General features: G+C 36.0%; 2 protein-coding genes across 2 annotated transcripts in view; one reads left to right on the top strand and one right to left on the bottom strand.

The window, feature by feature from the left end:
* The window catches only part of UBE2E3 (ubiquitin conjugating enzyme E2 E3), a 1,128,997-nt gene that overhangs the window by 732,338 nt on the left and 383,927 nt on the right, over positions 1-12,732 (top strand). The gene's annotated exons all lie outside the window — the stretch shown is intronic.
* On the bottom strand, positions 133-785 carry LOC126932090 (protein CEBPZOS). The gene has a single exon (XM_050750609.1). The coding sequence runs from the start codon at positions 769-771 to the stop codon at positions 529-531; it is 243 nt and encodes an 80-aa protein (XP_050606566.1). The 5' UTR covers positions 772-785; the 3' UTR covers positions 133-528.

The raw sequence follows: 12,732 nt of genomic DNA, 5'->3' as shown, positions 1-12,732 counted from the left end.
AGAAGGAAAGGCCACTGTTACTACTTCAAAGATTACACAAAGAAATACAAATATAAAGATTATACAAAGAAATATCTCCCTATAAAGTTAGTAGCAGTTTTTTTTTTTTCTTTTTTTTTGGGGGGGGGGGAAGTGAGCCATTTTTATATAGCATGAGTTTGCTAAGTAACTTTACATGTTTATAGACATTTTAATTATTTCTGATATTGATTGTTACTGGTTTTTATTTCACCAGTAAAACTGCTTGGGGAAAGAAGATCTTTAGAGCATTTGTTTCTTTTCCTTCCTTAGTCATTTCTTTATGAAACATTAATCTTTGACAATAAATATGAGAAGAAAAGCAACAAACAAGCAGTGGGTTTGTATAGTGGGTGGGAAACGGCAGGCCAAGGCAGGCTAGAAGTTCCTGTGACTCAGCAGCATGTTCTGTGGGACCGCCAGGAGTCTACAGTGTGGTAGTACACTCATCTTTTCTTCTCCCAAAGGTCTCAAACAGCTTAGATGGGAGGCTGAACGTGATGACTGGATCTAATTTTTGCTGTTCAACCACGTTTTTTGATCCAGCTCTCTGATTCCATACATTCCAGACTTCTCAGTGGATTTGTAATAAACTTCCAAGATGAAGGGATATTTCTTGCTCATTGTTTGCCTGAAATCTTGGCTTGTGTGCATCTTGCTAAACAAAAAATATGCTCCAAAAAGGCCTACAAGTTCGGCTACCAAAATTCCTTTAAAGATCTTCTTTGCTAGTGGTTCCAAAGTACGGGCCATCCTGAGGTGCGTTCAAGGAGCAGTAGCAGTTTTATTATAAATTGTTTCGGGGGACATAAGGGCATAATGCTTGAAATAACACCTAGTAGAAATTCTTTTTATTTTGAACTATTCACCATAGTGTTGATATACATGGGTAAACAATTCCTATTTTGAGCTGTCCTCAGAAGTTTAATTTTAATCTAGTTGTTTAAAACTTTAAGCCAATCCTATTTAAAATGCCAATATAGCCATAGGATAAATCCCTCCTGATAATCTATGTCTATTTTCTTTCTCCACTCACTAGAATGTCTGCCTATGATATTTTGTTCAGTACCCAAAACAGTGCCTAGAAAGAGTAGTTTCACACCAGTCATGGAGTGAATAGTATTTTTATTATAACACACATTCTCTTACCACTTCCTCTTTCTCACTTTTTCTCTTTCTTCCTCCCATTCCTCTACATTCCTTACATTACTTTTCTTGTGTTTGATTTTCAATCTTCTATTAACCTCCAGATTTTTCAGTCATGTCAACAAGAAACATGTTTCTAAGCAAGAGGTGTTTTTTTTTTACTTAAAACCAAAAAATTGAAACATGAGGCACTCTTCTATATGCTGTGCATATCCAATGCCAAACAATCAGTTGATTTCATGGAAAGTGAACTGGTTATGTGGCATGACATAGAACAAATTCTACTCTAACATAAGCACAAATATGCACACCTGCCTACCCCCTTCCAGCTGTTTGGTTTTTTTCTTTTATGATTTTAACAAACTGTGTTGATATTGTATAAATATTGATTCATTTTATCAAGATGGGGAATTCAGTTTCCTATCTAAAGATAAATTTGAGGCTCCACAGCCTATATGTAATTAAGACTTCTTTCAATAAGACATTAGCATTAGTGCTTTAATATGAAATATTTATAGAAATAATAGCTTCTAAAGCTGTTACTAACATCTAACTTCAAATAATAATAGGTACTAGCCCTTGAGGACATATTAGGTCCCTAGGCACTAGACACTTACAACACTTGAAGAGCTGACAGGGTATTTAAGCAGTTGGCATAAACTGATATGAGAGCTGCTTAACTTGCAGAGTATCTAGTGGAAGGCTGAAGTCTGCTAAATTGGATATCAGAAATCCAGAGAGCCAGGAATCCTATTTTAGTCCTGGTTCACAGAGTGAAAAGCTGCATAGCCCTAGGCAATTGGCACATTTCTTCACCAATGGCAAATATTATGCCCATTGATCTCAAACGTGGTAAGAATTAATATTTTGGAAATATCTTGAAACCTAGAAACATGCAGCATTTTTTGCTGCAAAATATTTTCTCATATATTTATCAATATAGGATTTTCAGTTAGGTCTTTAAAGAGTCCTCCTCTTCTTGTATTTCTCTCTTCTGCTTTGCTCTTTTGTGTTGCTGATTTACAAAGAAACTATTTTTCCTTTTATTTCCAACAACTTTTATGTACTGATAGACCTGTTAACTCTAATTTCTTGGTTTTGGGGGGGTTTGTTTTTTTGTTTGTTTTGGTTTGTCTGTCAGTAAAATTCCTGAATGACATTCTAAATGAACCTCAGAAGCAACTCAGCAGCATATCTTAATTCTACTCCATCACGGTTACTTTTTGCCTTTCCAAAAGGCTTTGAAATGTTTACCTGTTGACATAGAGGGTGAGAGAGAGTGCTTATTCAGTGGATGAGCATTTTTCCATTTATAATGAAGAGATATTTGGTGAAGGACAATATCCATCAGCTCTTACACAATGAAGGGTCTTTGAATATGGAGGTCACTGGGCTCATCTCTGTGTACCACCTGAAACAGCACAGACTTTTACTCTAGAAGATTCTTAAATGTTTGAATTCAGTTGATGTAAATGAGTATATACAATTTGATTTGCTTTCTCTTATTACTCATTAAAAGTTCACAAATATGATTTTGAGACTTTTGAAAATCCTAGCACAGATTTTGAATTATTCTATTTGTATAGATAATGTTGAGGTTTGCTCTACCACTGGAACTGATTTCTAGTTCTTCCTGACTTTTAAACAAGTGTATCCCTTGAAAATTCTGTGTTCTCCTCTTTGGGTATTGTTTTGAAAATAAGACTATTCCTGTGCTCCATGATTTTCTCAGAAAAACAAGTAGGTCTTCTGTACATGAATTTAGTAAAATAACAGCAACACTCTAGAGGGAGTTAATGCTGATTTGGGAATTCAAAGACAAAATTCAGAATTAGAGTTAGCAGAAATGTCGCATTTCTCATACAAAGCTGAATTTAGATTAAATTCAGTCCAGGAAATTACTGTTGAAGGTTCTTATGGACACTTTAATTTTGTTCTAAGTCAAATCGCTCACCCATGAGGATAAAATTCTATTAGACTGACTGATCAATGTAAAGTGCTCAAGAACTAAAATATATAATCTGTTTTAACAAAATGTGTTTTTCTGCAAACTAGCCATGTCAATATGTTAAAAATCGATTGGTAACCATTTTTCTAGGCTTAAAAGAATGTTTTAAAATATTAATTTTTAACATCTATTTTAAAATGTTTGGTATAGCTGCCTTATAGATTTTAATATAATCTACTTTTAAAATGTTAATACATAGGATTAGTATAATTGTCTTAAATTTTTTTAAAAAAATCCTCAAGTTATGTTAAATTGGATTATCTGTCCCCAACTCTGATTTGAGCAAAACTGTCCTATAAGAACTTCTGGATCATGTAGTTACAATCCACTAAATGAGTACCTTTAGAGACCTAAGGTTCATTCACATGCATTTATACTTTCCCATTACTAGCTTACAACCTGGTGAAACTTCTTTTTTCCTTTTTCTATCTTTATTCCTGAGGCCACAAATCCCACTATATCAAACCACTCCCAGGTCCATGGAAGGGCTAGCTTCTTTCTCAGCAGTGAACAGTCATGTGGCTCTTTCGTTTACTTGGAGTGCTCACTATGCTTTTTTCACACTTAATTCCTATTGGTCTTTCAGGGCATAGAGCATAGCCCCCTCAGAGAATCCTTTCTGACTCACCTAGTCTGGAGAAGATGCTTGTCTTATTTCAGTGCTCAACACTTAGAACCCTGTATTCTAGTGACTTATTTTCTTATCTCCTTGAGGACAGGCACTGTGTCATTTATCTCATCTTTTATGGCACGTAGTGATTAATCAGTAAATGTTTGCTGAATGCCTACCTGAATGAATAGCTATCTTTTCATTTTAAGGCTTCCCTTGACATTCATTTTATTCAGAATTGACATTATTACCATGAATGGAAGAAACAGTGTTGATGACTCACACCTTTTCACAGCTGGGGAAGTCACTGGGGACATGGACAAATAATTATTGTGGGTTTCTGTCCCTTGTCCATTTAATGTTAGCCACTTACTTCATGTGACCATAATAATGCTTATTTCACTAAAGAGTATTGAATCCCTGCTATTAGCCTGGCACTAAGGAAACAAGCATAAAGATGTCTTTGTTTTCAAGGAGTTTACAACTGAGTTGAAATGAACATTAAAACAATCAGTGTTCCAATGAAAGTGTGTTCAATGAGAATATGTAATGAAAGAAAGAAGATAAAGCATTACTGTCTACCTTTGGGAGAACACACACAAAAAAACATCACCCAGAGGGTAACATCCATGATGGGTTTTCCAAGTGGAGAGAAGTGGTACTTCCAGGCAAAGAAAACAGGATGGACATAGGTGTGAAAGAGTGAAATTGCTGTAATGCTCATGGCTTGACTGAGATTTAACTATTTTTATTCTAGCTCAGGAAAATACCTTGTGAATTTGGAATAATAATTGTCTTCTTACAGCAGTGTTTTCCATGGGACTGTAATGTATTAAAGGGGTAAGTTGGATTACCAAAGATTTAATAATTTAATATCATGGCTTAGAAATCTGTCTCCACTGCATTCAAAGGTAAAATCTCTTTGTGATGAGAAACTATTCTCCTAATTCATTGAAGCCTCCCATTTGCCTCCGATGAAGGAGCTAACGCTGATGTCAAGTCCATGAGTCAGGTATAGTTGTGCTGAATCACTGAAAGGAGAGATGCCAGTCCTTAACCATCTGTCTTCAGTTGGGCTGACAGCGAGGTCTGGATGAGGTAGTTTGCAGCTACTAGGGCCTGCATCTGTTACTTCCACACCTATCCCCAACTATTCTATGCCAAAACTTGAAGTGGATGATGTCTAGGCAGAGAGACTTGGTACATATTCTTGACTGTGCCACCAGTAAAATGGAGGCTTTGTACAAAATTTCATGTTTAAAAAGTGGCAAACAATAAAGCAAGGTGCTTTGACATAGCGAGAAGTGAAATAATACTGTAAGTGCTCAGTGACCTCAATAAATAATTTCCAAGATCCAGTATCTATCTAAGAGATCTACTGTCATCAGTCCATCAGTCCATACAAAGCACCTGAAATATCATGAGTATTACATCAATTTTTGTTGAATTAACATATAAGGTCACTGGGATAGGAGAATTATGAAGGTAAAATTAGTTCAATATGAAGGCTTTGCTTAATAAGTAGTAACTCAGTTGCCGCCTGAAAGAAGTAGAGAAACAGGAGGAAGTACACAAGTGATTCAATATATTCACAAGTGCTTTGTGATTCATGCTGCAGTGATGAGACTCCCTTATTGGGAATCATTGAGCTCCTTTGGGGGATGGGGACCAGCATAAGTGAGCTTTCCTCCACTGGGGATAAGTGTGTCCAAGAGCACATTATAAAGGTATTCCAGTATGCTGTGTGCATACTTTTTCTAGGTTTCTGAGACAACCAGGACAGACTTTATGGGCAAAACTTGATTCTTTGGTTGCCTCCGGTTATATGATAATCCCAAACATCACCATGATAAAACATTCTCTTTCTGTTGTCTCTTTTCCTGGATCCTTGCTTCTTTTAGTCTCAGGCCACAGTTGATCTGGCCAATCATAACTAGTACTGTATGAACTGGGTAGATCAGTCATCATACTGAACTTGATTTGAAATAATGAACACATTTTCCTCTTGATTTATAAATTCTACAGGTTGTATTTGGGGAAGTGGCTATTAGAGATTAAATCTGAGACATTGGATTGCCATTTTTATCATTGCCTTTCTAACCATAGACACATTAGTCAGTGTGGTGACAAGGTGAATTTTGACAGGCTGCCCAAAATGGTCTACACTGCGTTTGGTAGAAGAAGAGCAATGAGAGAGAGGAGACACTGAATATTTCAGAACAAAGTGTTCCTTAATGATGTATTGGTCCCGAATTCTTCCACATATTCCTTTGGGTGGAAGAATTCAGCGATTTGAATTTGTGCAAAGAACAAGAATGAGATAGTTTAAAATTTTTCAAATAGGGTCTGCCCATGTCACCTGAGAAGTGGTTCATTCAGTCTGACATTTCAGGTTTTTGCCCCTGCTGGATGTTTTCCCTGTCTTGCTCTTTTGCTCTCCATGTATTCAAATCCTCTCCAGTTACTCAAATATTATTGATTTCTCATGGCCTGGTATGAGTCTATGAAGCTCCCTCTGGTTATTCCAGTTTATGCTATTTTCTTTTTTAAGCAGATATTACATTTCTTCCCTATGGCATAATACATAGCATTTCAGTTTTAGTATATTCTTAATTGATTTATGCGTTTTATGGTCAGATTTTATATTTAAGAAGCACTGAATTATACCAGTTCCATATATTTCATATTATCTAATAAGATCATATTAATTTCTAGACATTTAGTGTAATAAAATAAATCTTCAGAGAGCAACAAAAATAGTATCTCATATTTGTAAAATTCTTTTTATACTCAAAACTTTTTCACATATACTGCTTCATTTGGTTCTTAAGTAATCTTATGATGTATGCAAATCAGATAATTTTATTTCTATGTGAAAATATACACAGAGCTTATGATAATTGTATGAATTGAAAAAACTTCCAAAATTTGTATATGATAGAGCTGAGATTAATTAACAGTTCTTCTGGCATATAATATTCAGGGAGAAATATACCTAGCCCCAATTTGTAGAGTGGATTACTGAGTTAATGTTATAATGTTACCATTAAACTTGACTTTTGTACATTTAAAAGGTCATTTTTTTAATCATTAAAAAATTGGGTAAGAGTTTTATGTGGCTCTAAGAAGAAAATGTTTATAGGGGTCCTTGCTCAGTTTACTCAACTGAGAAAAACTTAAATGTTAATTTGAACATATCCCCAATTTGTTTAATTATCATTTTTTTCCCAAGAAGCTAAGAAAGGAACTATACGTAATTGCCAGGTTAACATCGCACCAGATGTGTGTAATCTAACTGGAAAATTGTGACAAGAGTTTTCCAAGTGCTACCCTTAAGGAAATGTGCCTTATTGGACATATACCACCCAAGATGCTTTGGACATACAGTGCATACAGTCAAGCATTTTTTTTATGACTATACTTTAAGTTCTGGAGTACATGTGCAGAACATGCAGATTTGTTATATAGGTATACATGTGCCATGATGGTTTGCTGCACCCATCAACCAGTCATTCACATCAGGTATTTCTCCTAATGCTATCCCTCCCCTAACCCCCCACACCCTGACAGGCCCTGGTATGTGATAGTCCCCTCCCTGTGTTCATGTGTTTTCATTGTTCAACTCCCACTTATGAGTGAGAACATGCAAGCTTTTTTTTATAAGAGAGAAGAAAATGGAAAACAGAAGTCTAGGTTATGGCATTTAAAACAGAAATCTTTACTAATTTTAATTGATTATTTTTCATATTTTGAGGTTATTTGTACTCTACATTATATACAGAGGTTTTTCTATATAAAATCAATACAATTATTGTCTATAGTGCTCACGAAAGAAAATATAGGCCAACTCTTCATCTCAAACATTTTTTTTTTGACATTGAACTGTATTCTTTGAGCAGAGAGGATGCCTTTTGTTAGATTATACTATATCTTTATGCTAAGGAGTAAAGTGGCTTTAATAACCTTTCTGGTAAGGGAGCAAATTTTCCTTATGTAGATTTCATGGCTTCCACTTCTCATAATATTGTTTAAATGGAGGGGGTAATTAGCAATTAAATTAGCAGCAAAGAAAGAAGGAAGAGCAGCTGGGTCCTGGAGAAATTCCAAACAATATTCTCAAACCCCTAAATAACTTAATTAGAATTATTTAATCATACAATATATAGCTAGAAAAGTCACTGAAGATCAGTAAGCTCAAACTGCTCATTTTCAGAAGAGGAAATAAAGGCTAAGAATCATCCTCAAGAACAAAATTTTGAACATTGCTTGAACCTCAGCTACAAACTGGGACTCATTTCTAATCCAACAACCCTCCCTAAAAATAAATATTCACCTGAAAAATGATTAGGAATCAAATTATGTTTGCAAATGGTATATGGTTTATTCCCCCTAGATATTCACATTTCTCAGTGGAATTTTATTACAAACTGTCTTGTACCTTATAACTCCCCATTGTAGTATTACTTATATTTTTAAGTTTACATTCATTTACACAATTATTAGATTGATGTTGATCTCCCTTCAGTGGGCTGAAGGATCCATGAGGGCAAGGATTGCTTCTATATTTGCCCATTATTTGATCCCCAGGATGTAATATATTAATATATTGACACATATCAACAAGTAATCTTGTAGTGGTTATATATATCAAAGACTCTAAGGAGTTGTGCAATAAAGAATAAATGTTTAATTTTGTGTGACTCAAAATTTCTCAAAGGTATTTATTTGGCCAGAACCCCTACTTATATTTAAATAAATACCGATATCTTGCTTTTATCACAAGTAAACTCAGTTCCTTGAGTTAGATGGAAAATACAGGAAACATAAATATGTAATGCATTTTAAATGCTATTTTCCACCCTTTTTCTACTCTAATTTACATGCATCTTTATTATACAAAATCAAGTGAAACTTAAATATAAGATAGAATCCCTTTTAAGACTGAGTCTGGGGGAGTCATTAACACCAAACTTCTTGGTTAATTTGGGGTTAAATTTTGTTGTATACATTAGATGTAATCATATAGTTAATAAATGCTAAATCTTATATTGTAAAACATTGCCTATGTCATTTTGAGATTTGACTGAAACATAAAGTTTATATACCAACACATACTAACTTAGCCTGGGTTACCAAAAAAGCAAGTGGATGTGCTGTCACATTATTAGAGAGTGCAAACTCAGAGAACAGAAGTGAGATGCAAGGGTGCTGAAGCAGGAGAGAGAGGAAAGAAGGAAGATGTCTAAACAAGCTGGCCTAGGAGACTTGCCCCTAACTCCCACCCCAAAGAGTCATAAAAACTGTATCTCAGGACCTTTCCTGTGAGCTGGGGAGAGAGGAGGGTGGATAATTTCCCACTGTCTCTCATTCCCACTGGTTAAAGGCTCATCCCACCTTTGAGTTGTGCATGCTTGGGTACGAGGCATAATTCTGGGGGGATCTCCCATCCACGGCAATAGGGAAGCCTAAGGAGCAGTGAAAAGAGAGGCAGGACTTAAGTGGGTGTTGTGAGATGCTGCTAACAGATTACACCCACGTGAGGTTGGCTGGAGCCCATTCAGAGCTGGACCCCTCAGTCATGTTGAGAACAGGAGTTGTGGCTAAGAGAATCCAAAGAGTGAATAAGGTGTGCCTGATACATCTACCAGTAAGAGTACCATCAGATGTTAAAGTGGCAAATCTCTTACAGTATTCCTGAATTTTTCATGGCTCATTTTCATTGCAAAGCTGGATATTTTGATGCAGACACTATTAGTGAGGAGATTTGAAATTTTTGTCAAAATGTAAAACCTTTAACAAAACTTGCCAAGTAATGTCAGCAATTGCTATTCTTGATTCTTCCCTTCTTCCTGAGTTTGCACAATTTTATGCCTCTCAGAGTCGGGGAGAGACTAAGGGATACAGTATGAGGAGGGTCAGGCAGGGTTTAGAAAAATGAGGTAAAATGGAAGCAGGAGGGGAAATTTGTGAGGAGTAAAGGGAGATGTGATATTCAGAGAGAGAATGAGGATAAAGACTTGGGTGGGAGTCGGGCACACTATTGCAGGCATTAGTCACTTTATCTTTTAAAGTGTTTTCAAGGCAATGAAAATGTTTCTGGTGTCAAAATGTGATTATTTTTGTGAATAGCTGGGGATACCGTGTCTAACCAGCTGTAGGTCTTTGAAGTCTTTGGACCTTCATTGCTCATTTCTTTATCTGGAAACTTAGGGATTTGTGTCTCACCAGATAATGTATAAGGTCCTGCCTAACTATCAGGTAACATAGTTATGACATTAATCGAGAGTTTCTATTCAAGGACATAACTCATTTGTAGTTCATGCTCACTTAGTGAGGCTCACAGAGCACATGGAATATGGAGCACAGCCATCCTTGGTCCTGCTGTTTCTTCAACCCGGGGAAGAGCGTTAACAATCACCAGTAGCAGTGGAATAGAACTTGGCTTTGGCCTGAGACTCTCACCCCAGAGACCATCACAGCTTGTCTGCAGACTCGTGTTTCAATTTTTGTTTTGCTGTAGATGACCAAGGACAAAGGCCTTTGGCTCTAACCCTTAAAACCTACTTTAACACAGTTCCTCTTGGAACAAAGATTTTTACCTTTTCTATCTTCCTTGTTTGAAAGGAGACAAGTCTGAACAGAAAATAAGTGAGAATGAAGAAAAAGATAGTCAAGTAGACCCTTCCTTGAGTTGTTTGTTTGTTTTTCTTTTTCTCTTCGGAGAAATTTGACATAGGTGTGATGATGTAGATTAATGTGTATGTGTTTCTGTAAGACACGCCTAATGTGCATTCCATACAAGGTGAAACTAAGTGTAATCTTTCAGCAGTCATTTTAGTTAGAATAAACTTTCCATGTTAGAATTGTGCATACTTATCTATAACCTAAATCATATGAGAAAAAAATCTTAAGCAAACCAAAATGAAGTTATAGCAATGTCATATCATATATCATATATCAATTTAATAATTGTTAAAAAGTTCTTTTAAAAACTTTACTAGGTAATTTGCCTATAAAATGGAGGTATTCAGATTAAAATGTCAGAATTAACCATGAGTATCTTTCTACATAGTGTTATCTACTCAGTATTTGAAAGGTTCTGTCTTGTATTCCCCTAACAGTTGCATGGTTAAGACTGTTGTGCACAAAAGTAAGATGATGTCATCAATGCAGTCAGTATTTTGAAATCCAATTAAATGTTACATACAACAGAGATGAAGCCCCAGCTTCAGGCGGCAGTATAGAAAAGCTTTGCTTTATTTCATGGGAGTATTTATAGTGCCTCAATATTTATGAAAACCTTTAATGATCAATGGCACATATTTGCAAGGCAGCTGACTAGTGTTCAAGATTTGTGACCAGAGAATAGTTTTTTTCCTCATGTGAGAATCAGACCTGTAACCTTGGCTTCATTCGCATGTTTTTCTAACAAAAGTAAGTGGCTCAGCTACAGCCCAATAGGAAATTCCTGAAAGGTTGTCCTGATCCTTTACTATTACAAAATGAAAATGTGTCCTTTGGAGGTCTCCTTCCACTACTAAAGAGAATTCTTGGTTGATTTTTACATCTCTGTTCCAAATGCCAAAAGCATGTCTTCCAAATATACATACTTAGTATTTATTTGGCAGTATGCTGTGGAAGTTACACTGTAAGTTTTTCCAAGTGTGGAAAAAGTACATAATCCTATATTTTAGACCACCGCCTTGAAAACAGCTGGGACTCTCCAGTGCAGTTGCTGTAAAAATTACCTTAAGCTAATTCTTACTAAGAAAAACAGATCTTCTTTTGAATTTCCCTTGGAAGCTTGTTCCATAGTGCCTGATTTCATCCATGACATTAATCGCTACACAATATATATGGCTACAAATATATACTCTTAAACGTCTTTTTGAAAACATTTGAGTCAAAGCAGCTGCATTTTTTTTTTTTTTTTTTTACTTTTTTCCTCTTTTATTTTTTATTTATTTTTTTAAATTTATTTATTATTATTATACTTTAAGTTGTAGGGTACATGTGCATAACGTGCAGGTTTGTTACATATGTATACTTGTGCCATGTTGGTGTGCTGCACCCATCAACTCGTCATTTATATCAGGTATAACTCCCAATGCAATCCCTCCCCCCTCCCCCCTCCCCATGATAGGCCCCAGTGTGTGATGTTCCCCTTCCTGAGTCCAAGTGATCTCATTGTTCAGTTCCCACCTATGAGTGAGAACATGCGGTGTTTGGTTTTCTGTTCTTGTGATAGTTTGCTAAGAATGATGGTTTCCAGCTGCATCCATGTCCCTACAAAGGACACAAACTCATCCTTTTTGATGGCTGCATAGTATTCCATGGTGTATATGTGCCACATTTTCTTAATCCAATCTGTCACTGATGGACATTTGGGTTGATTCCAAGTCTTTGCTATTGTGAATAGTGCCGCAATAAACATACGTGTGCATGTGTCTTTATAGCAGCATAATTTATAATCCTTTGGGTATATACCCAGTAATGGGATGGCTGGGTCATATGGTACATCTAGTTCTAGATCCTTGAGGAATCGCCATACTGTTTTCCATAATGGTTGAACTAGTTTACAATCCCACCAAAAGTGTAAAAGTGTTCCTGTTTCTCCACATCCTCTCCAGCACCTGTTGTTTCCTGACTTTTTAATGATCGCCATTCTAACTGATGTGAGATGGTATCTCATTGTGGTTTTGATTTGCATTTCTCTGATGGCCAGTGATGATGAGCATTGCCACTTTTTGCCCTTGCTATTTTGAGATGGTGAACATGAAAGAACTTTTAAAAGTGTACAAGTGCTGTATAAATGTGTGGGCATAGTATCATCACACAACTATCAGTCCTTTTTGCTGAGAGAAAGTTCTGAACTCTCCACCTAAGAAGGTTGGAAAATGGATATCATATTGCAGTCTAGAAGTATTGTATCTAAAGTTGTGTAAGGCAG

This window comes from Macaca thibetana, chromosome 12 (assembly GCF_024542745.1).
Source record: "Macaca thibetana thibetana isolate TM-01 chromosome 12, ASM2454274v1, whole genome shotgun sequence".
NCBI lineage: Eukaryota > Metazoa > Chordata > Mammalia > Primates > Cercopithecidae > Macaca > Macaca thibetana.
This window is presented reverse-complemented; position numbering and strand designations above follow the sequence as displayed.